Source organism: Pseudopipra pipra, chromosome W (genome assembly GCF_036250125.1).
Source record: "Pseudopipra pipra isolate bDixPip1 chromosome W, bDixPip1.hap1, whole genome shotgun sequence".
In the NCBI taxonomy this organism is placed as follows: domain Eukaryota; kingdom Metazoa; phylum Chordata; class Aves; order Passeriformes; family Pipridae; genus Pseudopipra; species Pseudopipra pipra.
The window spans coordinates 12,713,315-12,737,975 of NC_087580.1; the positions used below are offsets into that span (position 1 = coordinate 12,713,315).

Here is a 24,661-nt window from a genome sequence, read left to right on the forward strand (position 1 = left end):
AGCCCCACCCCCACCTGGCTACACCCTCCTGGCAGGGACTTGCAGAGAGTCAGGAGGTCTCCCCTGAGCCTCCTCTTCTCCAGCCTCAACACCCCCAGCTCCCTCAGCCTCTCCTCACACCACTTGTGCTCCACTCCCTTCCCCAGCCTCGCTGCTATTCTCTGCTCCTGCTCCAGCCCCTCCAGGGCCTTCCTCAACTCAGGGGCCCAGAGCTGGACACAGCACTCCAGGGGTGGCCTCACCAGCGCTCAGTCCAGCCCAACAATCCCTTCCCTGCTCCTGCTGCCACACTCTTCCTCAGCCAGGCCACCATCCATTGGCCCTCTTGGCCACCTGGCCACACTCTGCCTCCTCTTCAGCTTCCTGTCCATCCCCACTCCCAGCTCCCTTTCTGCCTGCCTGCTCTCCAGCCACTCTGGCCCCAGCCCGGGGGGCTGACGGGGCTTCTTGTGGCCAAAGGGCAGGACCCGGCCCTTGGCCTGCTTGACCCTCATCCCCTTGCAATCAGCCCATGGATCCAGCTTGGCCAGGTCCCTCTGCAGAGCCCTCCTGCCTTCCAGCACATCAGCACACCCCCAGCTTGGTGTCAGCTGCACATTTGCTGATGGAATGCCTGCTTCTGCAGCAGCTGCAGATGCTCACCCCAGCCTTTAGCCAAGCAACTGGAGTTCTTGGTACAGTCAGTGCTGCTCCCACATTAGTCGTGCAGAGTTCCTGGTGTGACCAAAGGGACACTTCACTACCCCACCCATGACACAAAGGCCGAGGAATGGGAATTCCTAAGAGAGCAGAGCAGGCTGTGGAGCAATGGGGGTGATGTCTGATCACAGCTGCTTTCCTGGAGATGGCTGAGCCCCAGCTCCCAACCAAGCACCACACGGACACCTGCTCACTCCCCTCCCAGGGAGGTGGGAGAGAACTGGAAGAGTAACAGTGAGAAAACTTGTGCGTTGAGACACAGTTTATTAGGTAGCACACAGATGAGGTAGAGGTGGGTGTTGGGGCTTGAAGAGTAGCTGGGGAGGTCTCTGCTGAAGGCTGGGAAACCACGAGCAGGAGAAGCCATGACACAAATGGTGTCACTCTGGTTTTGCTGACTGCTGCACCTTCTTCTTGGGTTTGCTGCTCTGGGTTTCACCTTTTTGCAGTGATGTAGAGCGTTTCAGATCAGCCTTTGGCAAACAGCCTTTCCCCATCACAAACACCCGTGGGCTCTCCTGAGATGGCTTCAGATTAAGAAGTCTAGGAAGAAAGGGACTGGTATTAGCCAGATGAACATTTCCAGCCAGCCAGCCGCTCGCCTGTCTCCTCACAGAGCACACAGTGTCACATCCTCTCTCCAGGCAAGCAGCGAGCAGCAAATGAAACAGAACTGCACTGCCTGCCATGGAGGCAGCAGAGGTGGAAGGGCAGAATCACAACCAGTTATGGGCCTGGGGACCAACTGCAGCACACGGGGTTCCAGGTGGAGAAGGAGGTTGTGCTTGCCCCATAAGGAAGCATAGCTAGGGACTGGCTGGCCCCTTGACAGCCGTTCTGGATCTCCCATTCTAGATTTTGCAGCCCTGCAGGAGCTTAGTGTTTCATACAGTGTCTTTTCCCATTGTCTCCACACAGATCCACAGACATCTCCACAGACATCTAGCCTTGGCCAGATGATCATCTCTCTGTGCTCCTGTATGCTGTGTGTTCCTGCTGCCTCTCTGGGGCTGGCTGTCGCCAGGGCTGCACGCTCACCCACCCCAGTCAGAGGGACTGAAGGGAGGGTGTCAGAGGATGGAGCAGGCTCTGCTTGGTGCTGCCCATCAACAGGACAAGAGGCAATGGGCAGAACCTGATGCAAAACACCTTCCACCTGAACATGGGGAAGAACTTCTTTCCTGTGCAGGTGACAGGTTGTCCAGAGAGGGTGTGGAGTCTCCCTCACTGCAGGTATTCCAGAACCCTCTGGACACAATCCTGTGCCATGTGCTCTGGGATGACCCTGCTTGAGCAGGGAGGGTGCACCCAATGGCCCGTCCTGTGATACCCACCAGGAGCATGGATTGGAAAGCACATGGACATTTCCTACCTGCACAGCATTTCGGCCTTAAATTCCCCCACACGCGTCGGGAAGAATTTCACATGGAAAATCTGATTCTGGCCAGAAGGGATGGTACCGCAGTGGGGCTCGATGGAGAACAGTGGTGGGTACTTGACGGGAGTTGGAGAGAATTCCAGGGAGGAGCTAAGGTGCAGACTTGGCTGGGGCTGAGTTGGCTGGGGCTGAGTTGACTCGAGCGGCAATGCCTGCTGCACCAGCCTTGCACGATTCCTTTCCCAGAGATCCTCAGCAGTAGAGGACAAGAAATCACCTGCAGGAGGAAAGAAGACATCTTTCAAAGACAAAATCCTTTGTTCCCAACAACTCTGCCTCCTGCTGCAGGTGGATAGAAGAGCGCTGGGATGCACTTGGAGTGCCTCTGGCCAAGTACTTTCAGCAGGAGACAGAGCAGCTGGGAGCAGGGTCTCTGCCTGCAGCACACACTCCTGTGCCGGGGCAGGAGGCTTGGTTTTAGACAGTGACTTTGCATTTGCCCTGGAGTGGGGAACTGCATCCAGACAGCGGCTGCAGGGCAGCTCACTTGTTCCACCCTGGTTTTTCCCAGTCTCAGAGACTTCCCAAAGAGGTGCCCTGATGCCCCCCTTCCCAGTCCTGACCCAGCACATGGCTGTCCCTGGAGCCCAGCTCAGCTCCTGTGCAGAGCACAAGTGGCAGAGCAAGAACAGGAGGGGCTAAAAGGCAGACAGGGGGGAAGGAGAAAACTCTCCAGCTGCAGCTGGGAAGTGGACAGGGATGAAAAAACAATTAATATTTTGGGGTGAAGTGGCAGGGTCTTCTCCCCAGGCCCTCAGCTACCAACTGAAATGGCCCAGGCACCACCCAGAGCCAAACACTTACGTGTCTGAGTGGACGAGAACGGCCTCCCAGAACTCTTTGATGGTATTTCCTCCTCCAGATTCTCCACCCAGCAGTATTTCAGGGCTACATTCCCTGTATTGGACATCCGGAAACTGAAAAACAAGGAGGAGGAATAAAAAGCAAGTACTAAAGTAACACTGTCTGGTGGGCTCCTGGTACCACCTTCCCCAGGCAACTCTGCCACGTTCAGAATTGCTGCCCTGGGTGGCCCAAACAAAGTATTTCAAAGTCTGCAAGTTTAGGAGAAAAGGGCCAACACGGTGCCCAGCACTCACGTGCTTATCTCTGTCTGGAAGAGCTCAGTCTGCTTCAGTTGAACCTCGACCGTGTCCAGTTTGAACTCGGCGTAGTCAACCTGAGCACTGAGGAAAAGCTCGACCTCGTGGCTGCTCCTCTCCACGATGGTGTGAGGTGGTTCCGGGACTGCCTTGACCACCTGCAGGCAGAGGAGGGAAGAATCACTGAGCAGAGCCCAGAAAGCCAGGCTGAGCAGGGAAACCTTTGGGCCTCCAAACTTGGCCGCATAGAAAGGACATTCAGGTTTCTTTGCCTGGAAAGATGACAAAATTGGACTGGTGTACTACAGCATTGGTTTCTACCCACTGATCAAAGCAGTCACCACCACGGCTATTAATACACCCCTGGGGACTATGGTCAGCTGTCAGTCCCTGTGCTTCAACCCTGGAGAGCCTCTGACCTTTTCCCTGGTCCCCTATAAATCCAGCAGGTCTCGACATTAGGATTAAGTTCCCCTGCTGGAGCCCTGTGGATGGAGAAGCCCAAGACTGACTAGTCCTAGAAAGAACTTTTTCCTTCTTGTCTTAGGAGAAAGTGCTCTCCAGATGGTACATGTGGGGTGGGAGCTGGCTGTGGGCATTTTGGGATGTGAATGATCTCACTGGGAAAGTCTCCAACTGCTGATGCCCTGATGGGGAAGTTGGGTTTACAGGACTCACAATGATTCAGAAACTCAGAAAGAACCTTCACCAAGATAAGTGTGTTTGGCAATAATGACAGAAAAAGCAAGACTTTCTGGAGATGATGCTTCTCCAGACTCCTGCGTACTATCACACAGGGCCTGGGCTGCTCCATAATGAGATATCCCCCACAATACAGAGGCCACAACCAAAATCTCTGGTGTCGGTGTAGGCAGAGCTCAGAGCTCACTGGTGTATGCACAAGAGCACTTGTGCTGCTCTCCCCTTCGGAACAAGAGACAGAATGCAGTGGAATTAACTCCTTGTGGGTGACAAGGCACCAAATCAGATGAAGAGACTGTCAAATGGGATAAAATCAAACGTGACCTCCCACTCAACACGGGCTGCAACACTCGGCTCGTGGCACAGACCGGCAGTTTGCGTGTGGATAAAGGTCTCTTGCCCAAAGGCTTCCCCCTGTGGTGTGAGCCCACCCGCTCACTGCGCATCCGCCTCTCCCCAAAAGGCACTGCTGGTGAACCTCCCAGCTGGAGCCAATGCCCAGGGGAGGCAGGAGCTGCTCTGCCAGCAGTGCTGGTGCTCTGCTGCTGTCGGCAGGTCCTTTTGCAGCAGCTCGGTGAGCTTTTGCTGCTGTGCTTCTTACCCTCCGCTTCAAAGGCCAGCGGGCTCCTGGGAGTCTCTCGGTGGTATCCTCCCACTTCTCAGTGCACATTCTGTCATCCCAGTCGCAAACCTCCTCTGGTGGCAGCTGGTATTTGATCTTGGCCACCTTACAGTTCACAGAGTGCCTTTTGATGGTGACCGGGACCTTGGATTTCAAGGTCACTCTGATATTCTTGGCACAGCCAGGCTGGAGGTGTCCCACCTAGGGAGAACCAGAGAGTCAAGACCAAACTGGAATCACTGGCAAGGGCAGCACTGACAGCAAAAGAGACTGATATGGCGAGCAGCTGTGCTTGGAATCAGCACCTCAGTAAGGATTTATGTGAGATTTGACAGAGCAAAATATGAACAGAAGGTGCCACCTCCCAGAACGCGGAGCCTTTTCTGCTGGGCTGACAGCCCTGCCCCAGCAAAGACAGGGATTGCATCTCCTGCATGGCACTGGAACGGGCTCTCACTGGTATGTGGTGACTCCCTGCCAGCTCCCAGGAACACCAGGAAAGGGCCTGAGCCACTGAGAAAGGCAGGGCTGTCCCAGCTCACCTTGGGGGAGAACTGGAACGGGGCATCTGCCAGCAGCCACTCAAACCGCATCACCTCCTCCTTGCTGCGGTTGGTGACTGTGAAGGTCTTGTCGTAGAGCTCCCCGACTGCACACTCCCCAAACTTTATGTGATTCGCTCTGACAGCTGTGAAGAAGAAGAGCAAGAGACCTCAGCATGCAGTGAGGTCCATCCACCCCCCTCACTTTAAGAGACACGTGTATGTTCAGCTCTTCCTTCCTCCAAGCCTCCCTCCCTCCCTCTGGGAGGTCCCCAAGCCCGTGGCTGTGCCTGTGCCCAGCGACAAGCAGCACAGCACACACTGCTCTGTGTGCACGGCTGGCAAGCTCACAGGCCCCCAAGTCCAGTGGGTGACAGCCCAGCCCTGGCTAGAGAGAGGACACGCATGATCAGACATTTTCCTCTTCCTCGCTCTACCTTGGCAGCCTCTCCTCTCTTACCCTCAATGATGTCGTCCTCCAGATTGCCCTCAGCATTGCTCTCCTGGCTGTCTTCTGCTAGTCCAGGGAGGTTATCAAGGGTGAAGTCATCATTGTGGCCTTCACCCACCAGCTCTATGTCGATCTCACTGTTGCCTGACACTGGCACACGGATCTTCCCTTTCAGACGTTGGGCCAGGGTGGGTTTGAAAAACACGTCAAACTCTGCTGATTGCCCGTGTTCCAGGAGCAGGTAAGGCTTCTTGGCTGCACGGCAATGGGAATCAGAGTTAAGTGATAGAGCTGTACAGAGGAAATATTTCCCTGGGGTATACGAGGAATAAGAGGTTGGAATCAGTTGCTTCTAAGCACAGGTTCTCCCACCAGTGGTTCCAGACCCTCTTCCTGTGTTCACAAGACTATGCCACCATCACACATATCACCACTTAAGCGGCTTAACCTCAGGTTAACGCCCAGCCCTCATTCCACCTGCTTCCAGCCAGCTCCTGCCATACAGAAGGCTGAGCCAAGGAGCGGTTTTGGCTTCTGCTGGCTGGCTTTTGTGCTCAAGGGCTGCCTCCCTTCAGGCTGGTACCTTCCCACACGTAGCAAAGACCTCAGCCAGTCCACTGAGGTGGTGATAGTCCCCCACAGCTCAACCCACCGTGTCTCGAAGAACAGAAAAACTTCCTACAACTTGCTAGGAGGAAACCCTGCAAGGAGTCCACAAGAAAAGCTTGGGGGACAGAGAGACCAAGGAAAGAAACTATGTCCAACATGTGGCTGCTGCTTAGACAAGCCAAGAACAGGGCACACCTTTACCCTCTGTGAATGATCACGCTGCACAGTTAATGAATTTACCTTTTCCAGTGGAGTCCTTTTCCATGTCTGCAGTGTGGAAGGCACGGAGTGCGGACTGCGTGCTTTTCAGGAAGAAAACTCCCTGGTCATCCATGATATGAACTGTAAACTGAGAAAAGGGAACACGGAGCACAATGACATTGGTGTAAGTAGAGGCTGGCACGGGGGTTGAGCCCGTACGGCCGCTGGTCCAGCACGGGGAACCCAGACCACCTCCCCACCTCAAACACAGCGCCCAGCACAAAGGTTACGTGAAGTCACACAGGGAAAAAAGGTTGTTCAGAAGCATATGGATAGAACTGCCATAGAGCCAAACAGGACAGTCAGTCACGAGCAGAATGTAACAGAACCACAACGAAGTTTAATTAAAATGGAGTCAACCAGTATCAAAATGCAATCTCATGGAACTGGGACGTCACCCACACCCACATGAGAACAAAATGTGAGCTGGGAGATGGGGGAAAAACACCCCACCACCTTTCTTGTCTTGTGTTCAACTGACAAGGAAAGACTGGACAGAAAATCACAGTTTTTGGGACCTTTCCTCCACAGGACAAGCACTTGTTCCCAGCCCAGAGCATTCCCTGAACAGGTCCTTACCTTTGTGGGTATGATGCCATTGTTACGAAGGACCAGGGGGAGTGTCTGTGAATCCCCCAGCAGGAGCCTCCTGAAGCGCAGCACAGGGGTTCCTCTCTTACTCTGAAGGCCCGGGCACTCGACTGTCACCTGAGGCACGTGCCCCTCTCCACTGACAGTGAAGGTCAGCTCTTGGGGTTTCATCTTCACAGACCTGCTGGAGAGGCACAGAAACCATTTCAGCCAGAGCCTTCTAGAATAACAGTTCTAAATAATTTCCCTCATTTGAATCATGCCATACAGCAGATAAATAACGAGGCACCAGATGAGATGAGGCAAATCCTCTGGCTGCAGTGATAGGAGACATATGCAACAAGCAAAAGCACACCATGAGAACAGTACGAAAGCAAGAAGGGAAAAACAAATCAACAGCACCGTCAGTAAAGATTATTTCCAAGGATCCTAAAGAAGGAATTGCTTGTTAGGGCAGAAAGCTGACTTCCCTGTTCCAATTCAGCCACTAAAGGCTTGGGGAAGGGCAGGTCAGAGCCCCAGTACACAGGTGCCAGGGAGAGGAACTGGGCTTCTCTTTGGTAAGAGCTCCAGTCACTCCCCTGATATAAAAATAGCTTAATGTATGCCTGGAAACCACACAGGATCACTTCCTTTTACACAAATAAGGAGGAAATCTTGACTTGCTGGCACAGAAACTGCTTCATCTGAGCCTTTGTCCTTGGAAAGCCCCAGCTCAGCTGTTGCACTTGTCAGTAGCATCCAGCTGGCTACCTGAGGCCCTCTCTTCAGAGTCCCTCACACAGCCTGAAGTCTCCTCCTCATTTTCCTGCTCTGCTCTGCCTAATGCTTAATGCCCCCTAGATCATCTCATGCCAGGTACTCTGCCTAAGGGTATTGAAAGCATTAGAGGCACGAAGAGGAGAGGCAGCTACCAGAACGGTCCCCCCAGTACTTCACGGGGTCACTACCTTTTTGGGCTAACAAGGGAAGCTGTGAAAGTGCACTGGTAGTCCTCCTTTTGTTCTGGAGTGAAGGTCACTGTAGCAAAGGCGTGGGATAAGCCAGGAATGCTCATCTCGACAGGATCCAGCTTGAACTCACCTGTACTCAATGTCATATAAGCCTTTGTTCTGCAGACTCAGGACTTGCTTCTTATTATCCAGGACATTAATGGTTCCAAATTCCAAGCTGCCATCTGGACCTGCAGAAAACCCACAGAGCAAGGTAAGAAGTGGTGAATATTTGTGAGCTGCTGCAGAGCACACCCAGTCACAAGCTACACAGTTGGAGTTCTTGGATGGCACAAAACCCTCTTCAGCAAGTGCCCCTTCTCAGAAGTGTTCTCTAGCTACTTGGCTGCCCTTTCTCTTCTCACTCCAGTATCTGCAGGGTAGAAGCCAAGGAGCTTGGTTTCCATTTCCTTGCTTCCAAGCACAAATCCAGCTACTTTATGTGCTCTGCTGAGCCAACTGCCTGTTCAGATGACTGTTGTTTCAAAGCACCAAATGCAATCTGCACGTGAAGCTGCACATTTCCAAGTTCAGACGAGAGACTCAAGGCTGTTGGTGCCCTGACAGTGCTTTACTTCACGCAGCTTGCAAGGTCTGTGCTTTATGGATCTGTGCCACCCTTGCCTGCTATGCCATCCCCTCCCAAGGGCTTTGGTTGCCCACCTGCCAAGGTAGTAAAATGCATCTGGACTGTGTTGTCTGGGAGGCATCCACTGACCTTCAGGCATGTTGATGCTCAGATTAACATCGTAGACCTCCACAGAGACTTTGATGGTTTCAGCCTGAACAATGCCCAGGATGTTTTCTGTATCTGAAACCTGAGGCAGCAAGAAACAAACACTGCTTAGACCATTCTTTTGGAAGACAGCCTCTAAGTCCTTGTCTCTGCCAGCTGCTTCCCCCACGGCCTCCCTGGCTTGACAAGTGTTTGGGGACTCCCAAGTTTTCTTAACCTGTTCATCTCACAGGCTGCCCCGGCAGGATTCCGCTGCAGTAAAGAACCTTATCAGCCCAATTCTGCACTCCCACAGCAGGGAATGGTGCTGCTAAAGCACCCTTGAGAGGGCCAGGGCTGTAAACACCACCACAAGAAATGCGAGGTGTCCCAGAGCAGGTGGCATTGACAATTAGCGCCCTCCTCGTCAATCACCTCGCATGTTTGCTGAAATGCAGCCTCTAAACCACAGGGAGCAAAATCCCAGAAAGGGTGCAGAGGGGATGCTGGTCTGTACAACCAAACAACAGCCTTCAAGCCTGCACAGCAGCAAGGTGGCTGTGCTACAGGCTCCGGATGCAGAGCCTGGGCACCCGGCCAACCCAGCACAGAGGCAGAAGTTGGGGCCACAGCACCCCCGTGTCTGTCAGGTGCAGCTCTCCCTGACTCTGTCTATAAGAGCACACGGCTGCTTGCTCTGCCCTGTTCTGCCAGGAAGGACCAAGTCCCTCTCACCTCTAGTTGGATCATCTTATTTGTGATGCCAATCTTCTCGGCCTTGAAATCCAGCTTCACCTCAAAGTCTGTGCGGGGCCCAACGATGCCCCTGCCTTGCGATGCAGAGAACTCATCTCCACGGTCGTCCAGTCCACTGAGATGCCATGCCATGGGCAGTGGGCTGTCGTTTCTTAGGACCAGGGTCTGGGTGTCAGTCCTGCAGAGACAGGAAGACACTCAGCGTCAGTGCTGGGTGGTCACACCAGCCTGGCCACTGAATGCGGCTCAGAGCAGCTCCATCTGAGCCTCTGGAACCAGAGTCAAACCTCTTCTCTTTGTCACGAGCCTTGGAGTGCCCTCAGCCGTGGGATGACTGACCTGTGCAGAAGTATCTTGTTGAAATGCAGCTCCTGGGGGCTGACCCTCAGCTTCACTTGCACCCCTTCGCAGCACAGTTGGAAGACCACTGGCTCTGGGTTGTCCTTGATCCAGCAGACGAGACTGTCTTCCAGGAGGCCAGCAGAAGTCGGGTACGCCCAAACACTCAGCTTCTGAACCCGTCCCCACAAACAGAAATACAAAGAGCCCTCTGTGAGCAGGAGGAACGGCACTTCTGCGGTGCCTGCCCTACCTGCTCACCTCCTACCTTCTTCTCTTTGGGCTGCAGCCTCATGCTGGGAGGGTCCAAAAGGAACGTCTCTCCTTTGCTGTCGTTCTCAAAGGAGAAATGCACCTCTGCCTCCATGGGGGAGTCGTTGAGGATGGTTAACTTTTCACTGTTGCCGGGGCAGTTCTGTGCCTTGTACCTGTCCAGAGAAGGGGAAAAGGCTGCAGAGGAGACTGTTGCCCTCACCACACACTGAGGAAAGCACTGTGTGCTGGCAGCAGGAGGTGGCACTGGAAGACCATGGTCTAACAAGCAGGGGAAGAAAAAGGATCCCTGTCAGGGGCACGAGGCACGGTCTGTGTGCTCATCCTTGCCTGGCTTTGATGCTGCCCCTATACCTGGTGCCTGCACCCCAGAAGCGTGACGATGCACAGGCCATTTCATAAGTGTTTCACACAATTTAAATTCAGAAGTGCCTGGAAAAACAACAATACACCAGGCACAAGGGTTCTTTCCCCTTCTTTCTTGGGGTGCCTTCCCTGCAGAGATAGAGAAAGGCTTTGGAAAAGATGTTTGCAAAAGAGTTTCGCTTATCTCTTTTAGAAAAGTCGTCAGACTACTGTGGGTTAGCTCAAAAGTCTGAGGGAAAGAAATCAAAAGCATCAGTTCCCAAGGGGAATGTGAAAGATAACAAATGACCCTTCCCTGAGGTGTGCAATTGAATTTGGAGTGAAAGGGCCAAAGAGGCAAACAGAAATCCCAGACCATCCATCAGCCTGGCCTTCCAGAGCTCCCATGGAGACAAGAACTTAACTTCAAATATTATTAAAAAAATAAAAAGAAGAGTGACATTAAAAACAGAAATATGCCAACAGCTACAATGACAACATTTTTAGGTAGACTTTTTCCAGCACTGTGGATGCAATGGAATCTCAGGAAAACGCAATTCCTGCTGTAAGTTCCCCTCTGACTCACACATATTGGCAGGTCAAATCACAAAATCTCACTACTATTAGAGATTAATGAAAGGTTTACAAAACCATCTAGAGAATACTTGCTTGTTTGTCTACCTGTCGAGCTCAAAGCACTTGAAAAAGCACCATAAAGTTCATTTCCTAAGGGGTGGAGCTGAGATGTGGAGGGGACACAGGTTGCCCCAAGTCACCTTCGGGCTGGCAGCAGCAGCTCTGGTGGCTCTGGACACCAGGGCACCCACCAGGCTGGCAAAGCAGCTCCTCCAAGGCTCATTTGCCTGTTATCTGCTCACACTCACACATCTGTGCTCCCTCAAGCCCATGTGTCTGCCAGGTCTCTGCCCGGGACTGCCCTGCATTGTGCCACTGGGACAGTGTGTCTGCAAGTGTGTCCAGGAGAGCACAAGGCCCTGGAGATCCCCTCCCGACATCTCAGTCTGTACAGGCAGCACACAGGGATGCTCACTTGGGAGCAGGGAGCACATACCACTCTCCTGACTTGCCACAAAGCAGCGGTCCAAAGTGGAACTGCTTCATGCTCATGACATATTCCTTGGAGATGATGTCCTCCTTCTCCTTGCTCTTCCTCCAGCGAGGAAACACCAGCCTGGGCAGAGACAATGGGGAATGAGGAGCTCTGAGATGCTGCAAGCAGGAAATCTAGTCAGAAAGCCATCACCCTTCTCGGTGGCTGAGGTACCAGTTCAGCCTCCCAGCTCCCAGCAGAGGAAGGGATGCTGGGTGACTCAGGCAGCACCATCTGCCCCAGCCAGAAGGTCACAAGGGGCAGCCCTGGCTCCCAGGTCGGGGGTGCAGTGTGGGATGCTCCTGTGGCCCAGCCTTACCGTGGGTTCTGGCTGATGCTGGGGTACAGGGCAGTGGCACTGCAGGGCAACTGGTACAGGCGCTTTGAGCCCAGGATCTCAAAGTTCCTCAGCTGGTCAAACTGCCCTGGCACTGTGGGGCTGAAGCGGATCTTCAGTTCCACCTCGCCGTGGGCAGGAACGATCCAGCGGAACCTTCTCAGCCTGGCAGTTAAAAGGGAAGCTTCAGACATTGCTAAGGGGCAAACGAGACAAGGAGGAGGGCTGTGCACTCGCCATCCCATGGACGCACTGGCAGAGGGTCGCTGCGGAGCTGAGGACGATGGACCTTGTTTGGCAAGATGAGCGTGAAGCACAGGGATCACCTCCTCCCCTGCAGCTCACCTGGCAGGTCTCTCGAGGGTTGAGTCACTCTGCAGTTGGCTTTTCATTGGCTCAGGTGAACTTCGGGGTGTTTCTGGGGAGTGATCCTGGAGACTTTTCGGGCTCTGGGGGGAGTTTGGCTTTTCCTTGCTAGACTTGTGTCTGCTCGTGGCTTTCCCCTCCTTCAAGTGGTCCTGTGCCTCTGCCTCTGGGGCCTTGGCATAAGGGGAGAGAGAAAAGGGAGAGAGAGGTGAGACCTGCCCTGAGACACCCCCCTCCTGGAAAGCAGAATGGGGGATTTGTTAGCCAACAGGAGAGAGAATAAATAATCACCAGTGCCCATGGACTTGGTCTTCCTTATTGGCCTTTGTCTTGCCTCGGACACCCCTCCTTACCCAGGACTCTCTCCCCACCAAGGACCCTTGGGTTGATGGGTTTAAGCCATTTTTTTCCTGTTGTCTTACAGAACTGCTCTGTGCCTCCAGCAGAGCCGTCTCTTTTCTCTCATCCCTGGTGGAAAGGATGCCTGCAGACATGGGGCCCCATCACATCTTCACTGCCCCTCCACGGTGACCCTTTTCCATCCAACCTGTCCCCTGCCCTGGCACCCTCACTGAAGGCACAAAAGGAATACCCACCACATCATCTTCTGCAGCAGCACCCTCAGGTTCAACAAGGATGAAGTGTCTGAGGTCTTCTGTTGCTGTGGGGACTCTGTCCTCCTCTGGGTAGGGGACCACAGAGAAAAGAGAGCCAGGGGGAATGGGAGGTCCCAGTCCCAGAGAGTGCAGGATCTAAAACCAAAGAGAAAAGCCTGTTTATACTCCTGTCACCTTCATCCTCACACTCCTTCCGTAAAGGCCCTGAGCTTTTGGCAGTGGAGTTTTTGATTTATACAGAGTACAAATGCTTTTTTATTCACAGTGGGTCAGCAGGCTCCAGAGCAGAGGCAGGACCTACAGTGGGACCAAGAGAGAAACCTCTCCCAAGTGACTCAGCTGAAGAGAACAATGCCTGGGAGCTGCCCTGCCCTGGGACCATTTTTAATGATTTCCAGACTGAGAAACTCTCTGAACAGATGGGATGCTTGGACACAGAGCACTCCCACTTTCCACACATCTGAGGGAGGCTGAGAACCTCCCCATCCACAGAGATACTGCGGAGCTATTGTGGAACATCATCAGTGGCCTTGACAAGGATCTGTGTTCTTAACACCTGGGGGGCACACTGTTCCAGGGCCCCAGACCACGGCAAGTTCAGCATCTGAGCCTTGCAGGCTTTTACCTGCTTTGGTTGTGTCAGCTTCTTGCTCTTCAGGATCCTCCTAAACACCTTTTCACGACGCGTGACGTGGAAGTCCAAGCAGGGCACTCCGGCATCCTGGCTTCCGACTGAGCCTTCTGCAACTTCCCCTTCCCGCTGAAGACTCTTGTGGCTGCCATGTTTTTCCAGAGGCTTCTTCTCTGGCTTCTCCGGAGACTTACTGCTCTTCTTCTCATCTTTGTGTTTAGGGGAAGACTGGGACTTGTCTGGCACTTGGTTCATGATACCCTGAACCCTGTCCCAGGATGACAGAATATGTCTGATCCTGTTCTGCCCATGGATCCAGCTTGGCCAGGTCCCTCTGCAGAGCCCTCCTGCCTTCCAGCACATCAACACACCCCCAGCTTGGTGTCAGCTGCACATTTGCTGATGAAATGCCTGGTTCTGCAGGAGCTGCAGATGCTCAAGGGGCAGCAGGACCAAGTCAGGGGCCTGGGGGGGCCTGGGGGGCTTTGGGGTGCAGGAGGGTCCTGGGGGAACTGGGGAGGGGCTTTGGGGATTGGGGGAACAAACCAGGACAGACCAGTACAGACCAGGACAGACCAGTAGCTCCTCACTGCTCCCCAGATCTCTCCTGGAGCTGGGCCATGTTGTCATAGGACACCTGAGGACCCCCCAGTGCCCTCCCAGTACAGCCCAGTGCCCCCAGTACAGCCCACTGTGTTCCTGTCCCAGGGTGTCGGGCGATCCCTCTTGGGGGGGTTGGAAGGGATTTGAGGGGGGAGCTGGGGGAGATTTGGGGGGATCTTGGGGTGTTGGATGGGAATTTGGGGGTTTTGGGGGGCTTTGGGTGCATTTGGGGGAGTTAAAAAGTCTTGAGGGCATTGGGGGGTCAAATGGATCTGTAGGGGGAGAGGATTAAATGGAAAAGGGGGGTTGGGGGACATTTGAGGGGGTTAAATGGGCCGGGGGGGCGGAGAGGATGGGCAGTACCACCAGTAGGTGAGTCCTGAGACCCCCCTGGTGTCCCCAAGACCCTCTTTGTGTCCCCAGTTCCCTCCTTAACACCCCAAGACCCCCCCGCTGTCTCCATTTTCCCCAGGGCCTCCCCATGGCCCCAATTCCCCCCTTGACAACCCCAATTCCACTGTCCCCAAACTCCTCCCCACTGTCCCCAAACTCCATCCCTGATGTCCCCAACCCTCCATCTCACCCCAGGAGCCCCCCATGGACCCTCTGAGCACAAAAACATCCCCTCTCCCCCTCACACTCACAGAAAGGCCAAGGGCGTCTGGGGACACCTTGGGGACAGTTGGGGGGCTTTGCAGGGCACTGGGGGATTACTGGGGGATACTGGGACACACTGGGGGGAAGCAGGGGGCACTGGGAGGGACTGGGAGGTTACTGGGGCATTACCAGGACACACGGGGGGACACTGGCAGGTTACTGGGCCATACCGGGGGTTACTGGATGCTCACTGCAGGATCACTGGGCCATACTGGGGGGCAGTGGGAGGTCACAGGGACACACTGGCTGGTCACTGAGGGGGTTACTGGGCCGTACTGAGGGTCACTGGGATATACTGGGGGCACAGGGATCCCCTTACCCGGACGTGGTCCATCACCCCCCCGCACTTTTGGGGGCACCCCCAGGACCTCTCCCCTGAGGGCTGGGAGATCCCCTGAACCCCACTGCTGGGCTTTAGGGGACCCCGGGACCCCTTCCCTGTGAGGTCTCTGTGTGCTGAGTGTTGGGGGTCTCTGGGGTTCGAGGGGGCATTAAGATCCCCTTTCCCTGGGGTCGGTCCGCCGGGCCGGCAGGGGGCGCTGTGGCAGGAGGGGTAATGGCGGGTCGCGCAGAGCCTCATGGGAGTTGATGTTCCCTCTTGAGGACTCCGCCGGCGCTTGCGCAGTGCAGCCAGGGCGTTAGCAAAGTTCCCCCCTCCGCTCGCTGGTTCCAGGCCTGCGCTCTGACCCTCGGGAACCCCCGAACCCCTTGGCTAAACCCTCCCGAGCCCTCCAGCCTTTCCACCCGCAGCCGCGCTCCCCGCAGCCCCCGAGGGGATCCCCAGAGCCCCGCTCTCCCGCAGGCCCCGCAATCTCCCCCAGCGCAGCCGCACCTTCCGCCATCATGGCTTCCGCCCGCCCGCCCGCCGCGGCTGTGTCCGGGACTGGCCGTGCCCTGGGGCGGGGCTTTGCTGCACTTTGGTGTTAAACCCAACAAACTGCGAGGGGGGACAGCCCCAGAAACCAGGGACTGGCTTCCTTTCCCCGCACAGATGTGGAAAGCCAAGTCCCGGCTGCCCCCCGGCCGCCTCCAGCGCCTTCCACAGCTCCAGCCTCATCCCTCCTCCTCTCCCCTTTACTCGGCACCAGGATCTCCCTCCTCCTCTCCCTACAAATCCTACAAAACCATCGGGCTTCACTTCATCCCTGATTTCCTCCCTTTCCCCCCCCACCCCGGGGGCCCAGGGAGATGGGAGTGGGGGTTATGGTCAGTTCATCCCATGTTTGTGCTGCTGCTTCAACCTCAGGGAGAGGAGTCCTTCCCCTGCTCCATCCAGCCTGGCTCCCTCCCACGGGAGACAGTCCTCCATAGACTTCTTCAACCTGAGTCCTTCCAATGGGATCAGTCCCTCAGGAACAGGCTGTTCCAGTGTGGGTCCCTTCCATGGGATCAGTCCCTCAGGAACAGGCTGTTCCAGTGTGGGTCTTTCCATGGGGTCAGTCCCTCAGGAACAGGCTGTTCCAGTGTGGGTCCCTTCCATGGGATCAGTCCCTCAGGAACAGGCTGTTCAAATGTCAGTCCCTTCCATGGGATCAGTCCCTCAGGAACAGGCTGTTCCAGTGTCAGTCCCTTCCATGGGGTCAGTCCCTCATGAACAGGCTGTTCCAGTGTGGGTCCCTTCCATGGGATCAGTCCCTCAGGAACAGGCTGTTCAAATGTCAGTCCCTTCCATGGGATCAGTCCCTCAGGAACAGGCTGTTCCAGTGTGGGTCCCTTCCATGGGGTCAGTCCCTCAGGAACAGGCTGCTCCAGTGTGGATCCCCCCCGGGGTCACAAGTCCTGCCAGCAAATCTGCTCCAGTGTGGGCTCCTCCCCGGGCTGCAGGGGGGTCTCTGCTCCAGCCTGGACTCACCCACAGGTCACAGGCCCTTCAGCTCGAGTTCACACGGAGTTGCAGCCACCAAGGAGCCCCAGACTCTGACACACAGCCAGGAGCCCCAGACAGTCCCAGCAGCTGCAAATTTCAGCAGCACATCCCAGACACATCTGTGGCTATCTCCAACACTCCCAGCCCCACCCTGGACACCAACAAAGGCTGTTGTGGTTTCACCCCATGCAGCCCCCAAGCCCCTCCCGGCCGCTCCTCACTCCCCCACCAGCAGGATCCTGGAGAGAACTGGGAGGGGAAAAGCTGGAAAACTCGTGGGTTGAGAGAAAGACACTTTAATAAGGACAAGCAGAAGCTGCACGCAGGAGCAAAACAAAACTGGGGATTCATTCCCTGCTTCCCACGGTTGGGCAGGTGTTCAGCACCTCCAGGAGAGCAGGGCCCTATCCCGTGGAATGGGGACTTGGGAAAACAATCTCCATCCCTCTAAACCTGTCCCAGCTGTGTCCCCTCCCAACCTCCCCCACACCCCCAGCCCCTCCCCAGTGTGTCTGTGCCAGGGGCAGGAAAGGCCTTGGCTCTGGGTGGGCTCAGCACTAACCAAACCACCTCTGTGTTCTCAAGCCTGTGCTCAGCACAAGCCCAACCCCAGCCCCACAGCAGCCCCTGCAAAGAAAATTAACTCCACCCCGGCCCAAAGCAGCACATTCTGGCCCTTATTCCACACCAGTCCCATCATGCCCAGGCCCCACACGACTCAATACAACTTCAACCCCCACCAGCCCCTTCCCATTCTTTGCTAGAACACACAGGTCTCCTTCCCTTAGTCTGTGCACCACCCCTGCAAAATGTCCATCAAATGGCCCCAAAATGTCTGTTCAATTCCTCCAGTCCAGTCCTTTGGGCTCCCCCTGTTCTGCTGGTCCCTCGGGGCAGGAGAGGGGCTGTGTGGGGGGAGTTCCTGGGCACCAAAGGCAGCTCAGGTCGGTCCCTGCTGCCCTGCAACTGCTGCTTGGGAGGCTCCTCCTGCACTGCTTGCTATTTCTGAAAGGGATTTTTGCCTGAATCTTGGTGGTTTCAGTTTTTCTGGGCTGAATCTTGCTGTTTTGGAGGTTTTTATGATGCCCGATGAGTTCTAGAGATGGACTTGGGGAGGAGGAACCCCCAAACCAACGTGCTCAGCCCTTGTTTCCCCCCAATCAGGATTTGTCCTTCCCAAAGCTTGGGCGGATGGAGGAGGAGGCTGCGAGGAAGAGGAAGATGCCTTGGGCCCCCCAGGCAGGTGAGGAGGCAAATCCCCTGCCTGTCCTTCTTGCTTCCTGCCCCAGGCCCCGAGCTGAGGACGGAGAGCCCGGAGGACAAATCCCCCTGGCAGAGCCTGGTGGAAGAGGCCGTTTTGAAGGGCTCCCCGGCTCAGGAAGGCAGCGGGGAGGAAAAGGGCCGGAGATCCCCCCCCAGGAGGGGCTCCAAAGTCAGCCCAGGGTGCTGTGAGGAGGAAAGACGCAGCCTGTGTGGGGAAGGTGGCCGGAGCTTGAGCCAGATCTCGGACCTGGTGGAGCCTGAGCAGCCTCCCAGCAGGGAGAAGCCCGTCCGGTGCTTGGAGTGCGGAAAGAGCTTCAGGAAGAGCACCCACCTGCTCCAACACCAGCACATCCACAGTGGGAAACGGTCCTACCCATGTGGGGAATGTGAAAAGAGCTTCAGGCAGATCTCCAGCCTGATCCGACACCAGCGCATCTCCAGCTCAGATCACACCAGCTCAGATCTCCTCAACACTCAGTTTCATACCAGTTTAGATCTCCTCCTGCATGAGCGGATTCACATGGATGAGAGGCCCTTCCACTGCACCGACTGCGGGAAGGGCTTCCAACAGAACCAGAACTCCCACCTCATCACCCACCGGCGCGTCCACACCGGGGAGAGGCCTTACAAGTGTGGGGAGCTCTGCTGTGTTGAGCTCTATGTACCCGTCAAACCCTTCCATCCCAGCATCCAGTGATGGCTGATCACAAGACTTAGAAGGGGGAACTATTTACAACGGCACGCTCCGAGTTGAAGTGCTGAATGAGATGCCCATGGAGTTGTTGTGCCGGTAGTAGTGTGGCCTGGCGATGGACTCCATGACGTTGGAGAGCCCTGGTACCACGCAGCAGCTGACAGCGCTGCGGGTGATGCCCATGCTGTGGGCGTTGTACAGGTTGTCCCTGTGCCTTCCCCTGCAGGGCCCCTGTCCATCCCTATCAGGTCCCTGCCCGTGCCCCCCGGGCTGAGCTCCCCCCAGGAAGTGCCGTGGAGCTGAAGCTGCTGCCATCCCCCCCTGCAGCCGCTGCCCCAGCCAAGGGAGCAGCAAAGGCAGGGCCAGGAGCAGAGGCAGCAGCAGGGGAGCCCTGGGGGGGCCGGGAAGCTCTTGTGTGGGGCAGGAAAGAGGCGCTGGGCACGAGACCGGGGCTGTGCTGAGCAGGCCCAGCCCTCACATCCCCCCAGCCAACGCCGGCTGCCCGGGGGGCACGGGAGGGACCCCCAGCCCGTGTGCCCCACACTGAGCTGGCAGAGAGAGAGCCAAGGGACAGGGCCATGGGCAGGGCCATGGGGGAGGGACAGGCAGGGCCATTGCAGGGCCACGGTGAGGGCACAGCCTGTGGCAGCAGAGCTGCCCAGGGCCGGGGGCAGCTGGGGCTGTTGGGACCAGCCAGTGCTGGGGCCGAGCAGAGCACGAGGCCTCTTGCAGAGCCCTGGAGCAGCCTCCCACTTGCCAGCCCCGCCCTGGTGGGGTGACACTGTCCCCTCCCTCCAGGACACTCCCCCTGAAATCTTTGGGGGGACCTTTTGTGTCTATTCCTGGTTCCTGATTCCTGCTGGGGACCTGAGGGAGCCTCTGCAATCCCATCCATGGGGCACCATCTCCTCTCCAGAGCTTTACTCAGTGCAGGCTTTGCAGGGAAACCTGTGCTGGCAGCCCGAGTATGTCCTGACCCCTCATGCTCCCCCCAGAATATTTGGGACGAGTTCCCCCTTCCCAGGCACGCACAGGATGGGGGGCAGTTGTTTTCCTGCTGTTCCTGTTCCTACTCAGCCCTGGGTGGCTCCTGGGGGTGGGTGGGAGGTGTTTTCTGAGGGTGCCGGGCTGGGTTGGGGGCAGAGCCCCAGCGCTGGGTGGGGGATGCGGGTCCCCCCCATGGTGGGGGTTGGTGTTGCTGGGTCAGGCCCCGCCGGCTCCATTGTCAGTTCAGTGCCGGCGGGGGGGACACAGTGGGTTTGGGGCCCCTCCAGGAGTGCTGGGGGTGGTTCTGGAGCCCGGGAGCTGCCAAGTGTGGAGGGTGGAGCGGGGCGATGCCGGAGCTGGGGGACCCCGGCAGCCTGGAGGGGGGAGCACGGAGAGGAAGGAGCCCCGAGACCCCCGGGAGCCTGAAACGGGGCGCCTGGAGAAGGGGAAGCCTGGACAGTGGGGACCCCTGGGATCCCCGGGACAATGAAGTGGAAAACCTGGAGAGAGGGAATATCCGGGAATGTGGCACCCTGAAGGCGAGAGTCAGAGGAGAAGGGACCCTTGAGACCCAACACTCCCAAGTATCCCTAAGTGGGACCCCAAGCATCCCAGACAGGGGAGACTCTCTGAACCCCAGAGGGCAGAGACCAGAGAGGGGGAATTTCTGGGAGAGATTTTTTGGGCTAATCTTCATATTTTGGAGTATATTTTAGCTGAATCCCAACTTTTTGCAGTTTGTGGGGGCGAGGTTTTTCTTGCTATTTGAGGGTTTTTTTTCCTGAATCACTGTGGTTTGGGTTTTTCTGGGCTGAATCTTGGTGTTTTGGAGGTTTTTATGGTCACGGGATGCCCGATGAGTTCTAGAGATGGACTTGGGCAGGAGGAACCCCCAAACCAACGTGCTCAGCCCTTGTTTCCCCCCCATCAGGATTTGTCCTTCCCAAAGCTTGGGCGGATGGAGGAGGAGGCTGCGAGGAAGAGGAAGATGCCTTGGGCCCCCCAGGCGGGTGAGGAGGCAGTCAGTGTCCCTTTGGGCGGGTGTTGTGCTGGCTCTGTCAGCCGAGCATGGCCCCGGCTGCAGGACAACCCCGCTGGCGCCGCCGTCCTGCCGGGGCCGGAGTTGGGGGGATGTCCTTGGCCTTCCCTCTGGGCCGGAGGCAAATCCCCTCCCTGTCCTTGTTGCTTCCTGCCCCAGGCCCCGAGCTGAGGACGGAGAGCCCGGAGGACAAATCCCCCCTTGAGACCCTGGTGGGAGAGGCCGTTTTGAAGGGCTCCCTGGTGCAGGAAGGCAGTGGGGAGGAAAAGGGCCGGAGATCCCCCTGCAGGAGGGGCTCCAAAGTCAGCCCAGGGTGCTCTGAGGAGGAAAGAGCCAGCCTGTGCCGGGAAGGCGGCCGGAGCTTGAGGGTGAGCTCTGAGCTGGTGGTCCCTGAGCAGCCTCCCAGCAGGTAGAAGCCCTTCAAGTGCTTGGAGTGTGAGAAGAGCTTCAGGAAGAGCCCCAGCCTCCTCACCCACCAGCACATCCACTCTGAGGAACGGCCCTACAGGTGTGGGAAGTGTGGGAAGAGCTTTGCCCAGAGTGGACACTTGTCCAAACACCAATGGACCCACCCTTAAGAGAGCCAGCGAGTGGGTTCAGCGCTGGATGTTTGCAGGCAACACCAGAGTGTTCCACACGCGTCAGTGAGGTCCACTCTGCCTCTGACTGCAACGTGGGGGATATCTGAGCACCCACCAGACAGTCATCCTCCAACGTGGAGAGGAAGATGAGTGCAAGCAAGTGGAGCATCGCCAACGAGTTCCGCCTTGAAGGGACATTCTGTGATGTGGTTATAAGAGTTCATGGAGTGGAATTCAAGGCTCACAAGCTCATCCTCTGTTGTTGCAGTACTTACTTCAGGTCCTCCAACATGGAGAGGGAGATGAGCGACACGTCTACAGAAATTCCAAGAGGGCCGGGCTGGGCGGGTGCAGGGGCCGGGACGTTGTCTTTCCTCCTTGCTGCACAAAGCTCCAATGTGCCATATGCAAAATGGTTTGGAAGCAGCAGGAAGGCTGGGAGCTGCTGGCCTCCAGCCCAGCTCTGTGGGTGAGACCTGGGGAGGCAGCTGATGGGTTCTGGAGGTGAAGGGTCAAGCTGGAGCCCTCACCAGTGCTGCAGGGGGCAGCTGCCCCCCAACAGCGCAGGATTGAGCCCATCAGGATGCGTGTTTTTGAGCTGTGGATTCTGCCTGCAGCATAGAGGCTCATGGGCTGTGGTGGGCTACCTGCACCTCGGGGAGGGGGCAGCCCTGTGCCCCCACTCTGCCCCCTCCCAGCAGCTTTGGGAGCTTCATCCTTTTTTGCACCTCTGACGGGCCTGTCCCTTCGCCCCAGCTATGACCGAGGAGCCACAGTGGCCGGCGTGGTGGGCGTGGGGCGGCTGATCACCGGCATGGACGGGGTCTGCAGGGCATGTGCGTGAACGAGCGGCGTCACCTGGGCCCCACCTGGGCTACGGCAGCATCGGCGTGGGTAAGGGGCCACGGCACGGAGGGATGGAGGGGGCAACCCCCCTGGGGCTGCTGTCAGCAGGGACAGGGCTCCAGTGCCCACCTGGCAGCTCCACGGCCAGGGCAAGTGGTGCTGAAGCAGGGCTTCCCTGCAGCTTGGCCACCCCCTGCTCCCGGAGGGTCCGGAGGATCCCCCGCACGCGCTCGGGCTGCCGGATCCGGACCGTGGCTTTCTCCAGCTCGGGCACCTGCGGGCAGAGCAGAGACCCCGCTCGGTGCCGCCCTGGTGGGACCGAGGAGCCTCCAGCGCCCTCCTGGCCGCGCTCCCCCGCCCAGCCCCGGGGCCGCCGCTGCCCCAGCCCGGGCTCCCGGCCCGCGGACCCCGCTCACCATCGCTCCCGCTCCGCTCCCGCCGGGCCGCACAGCCGCGGGGCGGGGCCGGGGGGGCGGGACCGGAACGAGGCCGCGGGGCCGGGGGGGACTCGGGGCGTGCTCGGGGTAGGGGGTGCGGGGGGACCCCCCGTGCCCCGGCTGCGCCTCCGCCCGGCGCCCGCAGCAGCGCGGGGCGGGACCGGCGGTTTCGTTTCTGCCGCAGCGAGCGGGGAGGGCGAAGCAGAAAGGAAAGATTCCAATAAAGAAGCCGCGGGCAAGGGCGCCCGGCACTGAACCGCCCCGCAGCGCCGGGGACGCGGAGTCGCGGAACCCTGTGCGGGAAATGCCTGCAGAGAACCGTCCCCCAGCACTGCCAAGGCCACCACTAACCCATGTCCCCAAGAGCCACACGGCTTTTAAACCTGGACAGGGATGAGGACGCCACCGCTGCTGCCCTGGGCAGCTGTGCCAGGGCTGGACAGCCCTTTTGGGGAAAAATTTTCCCAAGAGCCAACCTAAACCTCCCCTGGCACACCACGAGTGACAAATCAGGGGCAGTGTGTGCGACTTCAGCACTGACAGGAGCTGTGAGCACCCACCAGTCATCCTCCAACATGGAGAGGGAGATGAGCAAAAGCAAGTGGAGCATCGCCAACGAGCTCCGGCTTGAAGGGACATTCTGTGATGTGGTTATAAGAGTTCATGGAGTTGAATTCAAGGCTCACAAGCTCATCCTCTGTTGTTGCAGTACCTACTTCAGGTCCTCCAACATGGAGAGGGAGATGAGCGACACGTCTACAGAAATTCCAAGAGGGCCGGGCTGGGCGGGTGCAGGGGCCGGGACGTTGTCTTTCCTCCTTGCTGCACAAAGCTCCAATGTGCCATATGCAAAATGGTTTGGAAGCAGCAGGAAGCCTGGGAGCTGCTGGCCTCCAGCCCAGCTCTGTGGGTGAGACCTGGGGAGGCAGCTGATGGGTTCTGGAGGTGAAGGGTCAAGCTGGAGCCCTCACCAGTGCTGCAGGGGGCAGCTGCCCCCCAACAGCGCAGGATTGAGCCCATCAGGATGCGTGTTTTTGAGCTGTGGATTCTGCCTGCAGCACAGAGGCTCATGGGCTGTGGTGGGCTACCTGCACCTCGGGGAGGGGGCAGCCCTGTGCCCCCACTCTGCCCCCTCCCAGCAGCTTTGGGAGCTTCATCCTTTTTTGCACCTCTGACGGGCCTGTCCCTTCGCCCCAGCTATGACCGAGGAGCCACAGTGGCCGGCGTGGTGGGCGTGGGGCGGCTGATCACCGGCATGGACGGGGTCTGCAGGGCATGTGCGTGAACGAGCGGCGTCACCTGGGCCCCACCTGGGCTACGGCAGCATCGGCGTGGGTAAGGGGCCACGGCACGGAGGGATGGAGGGGGCAACCCCCCTGGGGCTGCTGTCAGCAGGGACAGGGCTCCAGTGCCCACCTGGCAGCTCCACGGCCAGGGCAAGTGGTGCTGAAGCAGGGCTTCCCTGCAGCTTGGCCACCCCCTGCTCCCGGAGGGTCCGGAGGATCCCCCGCACGCGCTCGGGCTGCCGGATCCGGACCGTGGCTTTCTCCAGCTCGGGCACCTGCGGGCAGAGCAGAGACCCCGCTCGGTGCCGCCCTGGTGGGACCGAGGAGCCTCCAGCGCCCTCCTGGCCGCGCTCCCCCGCCCAGCCCCGGGGCCGCCGCTGCCCCAGCCCGGGCTCCCGGCCCGCGGACCCCGCTCACCATCGCTCCCGCTCCGCTCCCGCCGGGCCGCGCAACCGCGGGGCGGGGCCGGGGGGGCGGGACCGGAACGCGGCCGCGGGGCCGGGGGGGACTCGGGGCGTGCTCGGGGTAGGGGGTGCGGGGGGACCCCCCGTGCCCCGGCTGCGCCTCCGCCCGGCGCCCGCAGCAGCGCGGGGCGGGACCGGCGGTTTCGTTTCTGCCGCAGCGAGCGGGGAGGGCGAAGCAGAAAGGAAAGATTCCAATAAAGAAGCCGCGGGCAAGGGCGCCCGGCACTGAACCGCCCCGCAGCGCCTGGGACGCGGAGTCGCGGAACCCTGTGCGGGAAATGCCCGCAGAGAACCGTCCCCCAGCACTGCCAAGGCCACCACTAACCCATGTCCCCAAGAGCCACACGGCTTTTAAACCTGGACAGGGATGAGGACGCCACCGCTGCTGCCCTGGGCAGCTGTGCCAGGGCTGGACAGCCCTTTTGGGGAAAAATTTT

At 57.8% G+C, this 24,661-nt stretch overlaps 3 protein-coding genes and 2 long non-coding RNA genes across 6 annotated transcripts in view; 2 read left to right on the plus strand and 3 right to left on the minus strand.

Moving 5' to 3' along the window:
- Positions 1–18,587, plus strand: part of LOC135406295 (zinc finger protein 135-like) — a 107,811-nt gene extending 89,224 nt beyond the window's left edge. Inside the window, exon 3 of the mRNA XM_064640715.1 lies at positions 18,164–18,587. Coding sequence (XP_064496785.1) covers positions 18,164–18,587 — 424 coding nt within the window. The remainder of the gene's footprint in view (positions 1–18,163) is intronic.
- LOC135406163 (uncharacterized) overlaps positions 1–24,661 on the plus strand; it is a 396,593-nt gene that overhangs the window by 341,459 nt on the left and 30,473 nt on the right. The gene's annotated exons all lie outside the window — the stretch shown is intronic.
- LOC135406012 (hydrocephalus-inducing protein homolog) lies at positions 1,021–8,089 on the minus strand. Its single transcript, XM_064640529.1, has 10 exons — positions 7,969–8,089; positions 7,007–7,202; positions 6,407–6,515; positions 5,567–5,812; positions 5,107–5,252; positions 4,544–4,765; positions 3,238–3,398; positions 2,942–3,054; positions 2,072–2,354; positions 1,021–1,242 (listed from the first exon to the last, which is right to left on the minus strand). Exons 1-10 carry the CDS (start codon positions 8,073–8,075, stop codon positions 1,080–1,082), a joined length of 1,746 nt encoding a protein of 581 aa, XP_064496599.1. The 5' UTR covers positions 8,076–8,089; the 3' UTR covers positions 1,021–1,079.
- On the minus strand, positions 8,108–9,575 carry LOC135406143 (uncharacterized). Its single transcript, XR_010426162.1, has 3 exons — positions 9,461–9,575; positions 8,729–8,828; positions 8,108–8,201 (listed from the first exon to the last, which is right to left on the minus strand). It is a non-coding gene; the product is annotated as an uncharacterized LOC135406143 (long non-coding RNA).
- LOC135406298 (hydrocephalus-inducing protein-like) lies at positions 11,486–13,010 on the minus strand. The gene is made up of 4 exons (XM_064640716.1): positions 12,849–13,010; positions 12,232–12,425; positions 11,869–12,051; positions 11,486–11,630 (listed from the first exon to the last, which is right to left on the minus strand). The coding sequence occupies exons 2-4, from the start codon at positions 12,276–12,278 to the stop codon at positions 11,486–11,488; spliced, it is 375 nt and encodes a 124-aa protein (XP_064496786.1). The 5' UTR covers positions 12,279–12,425; positions 12,849–13,010.

Bases quoted from the DNA above. Each gene is read 5' to 3' on its own strand.
- LOC135406012 (XM_064640529.1), bottom strand. From the start codon at position 8,075: ATGAGCATTCCTGGCTTATCCCACGCCTTTGCTACAGTGACCTTCACT. The intron at 7,203-7,968 runs GTAGTGACCCCG...GTGCCTCTCCAG, and splicing joins TCCCTTGTTAGCCCAAAAAG to CAGGTCTGTGAAGATGAAAC. The intron at 1,243-2,071 runs GTAGGAAATGTC...CTTTCTTCCTAG, and splicing joins AAGGCCGAAATGCTGTGCAG to ACTTCTTAATCTGAAGCCAT.
- LOC135406298 (XM_064640716.1), bottom strand. From the start codon at position 12,278: ATGAAAAGCCAACTGCAGAGTGACTCAACCCTCGAGAGACCTGCCAG. The intron at 12,052-12,231 runs GTGAGCTGCAGG...TTTAACTGCCAG, and splicing joins ACCCTCGAGAGACCTGCCAG to GCTGAGAAGGTTCCGCTGGA. The intron at 11,631-11,868 runs GTAAGGCTGGGC...GTCTCTGCCCAG, and splicing joins AGCATCAGCCAGAACCCACG to GCTGGTGTTTCCTCGCTGGA.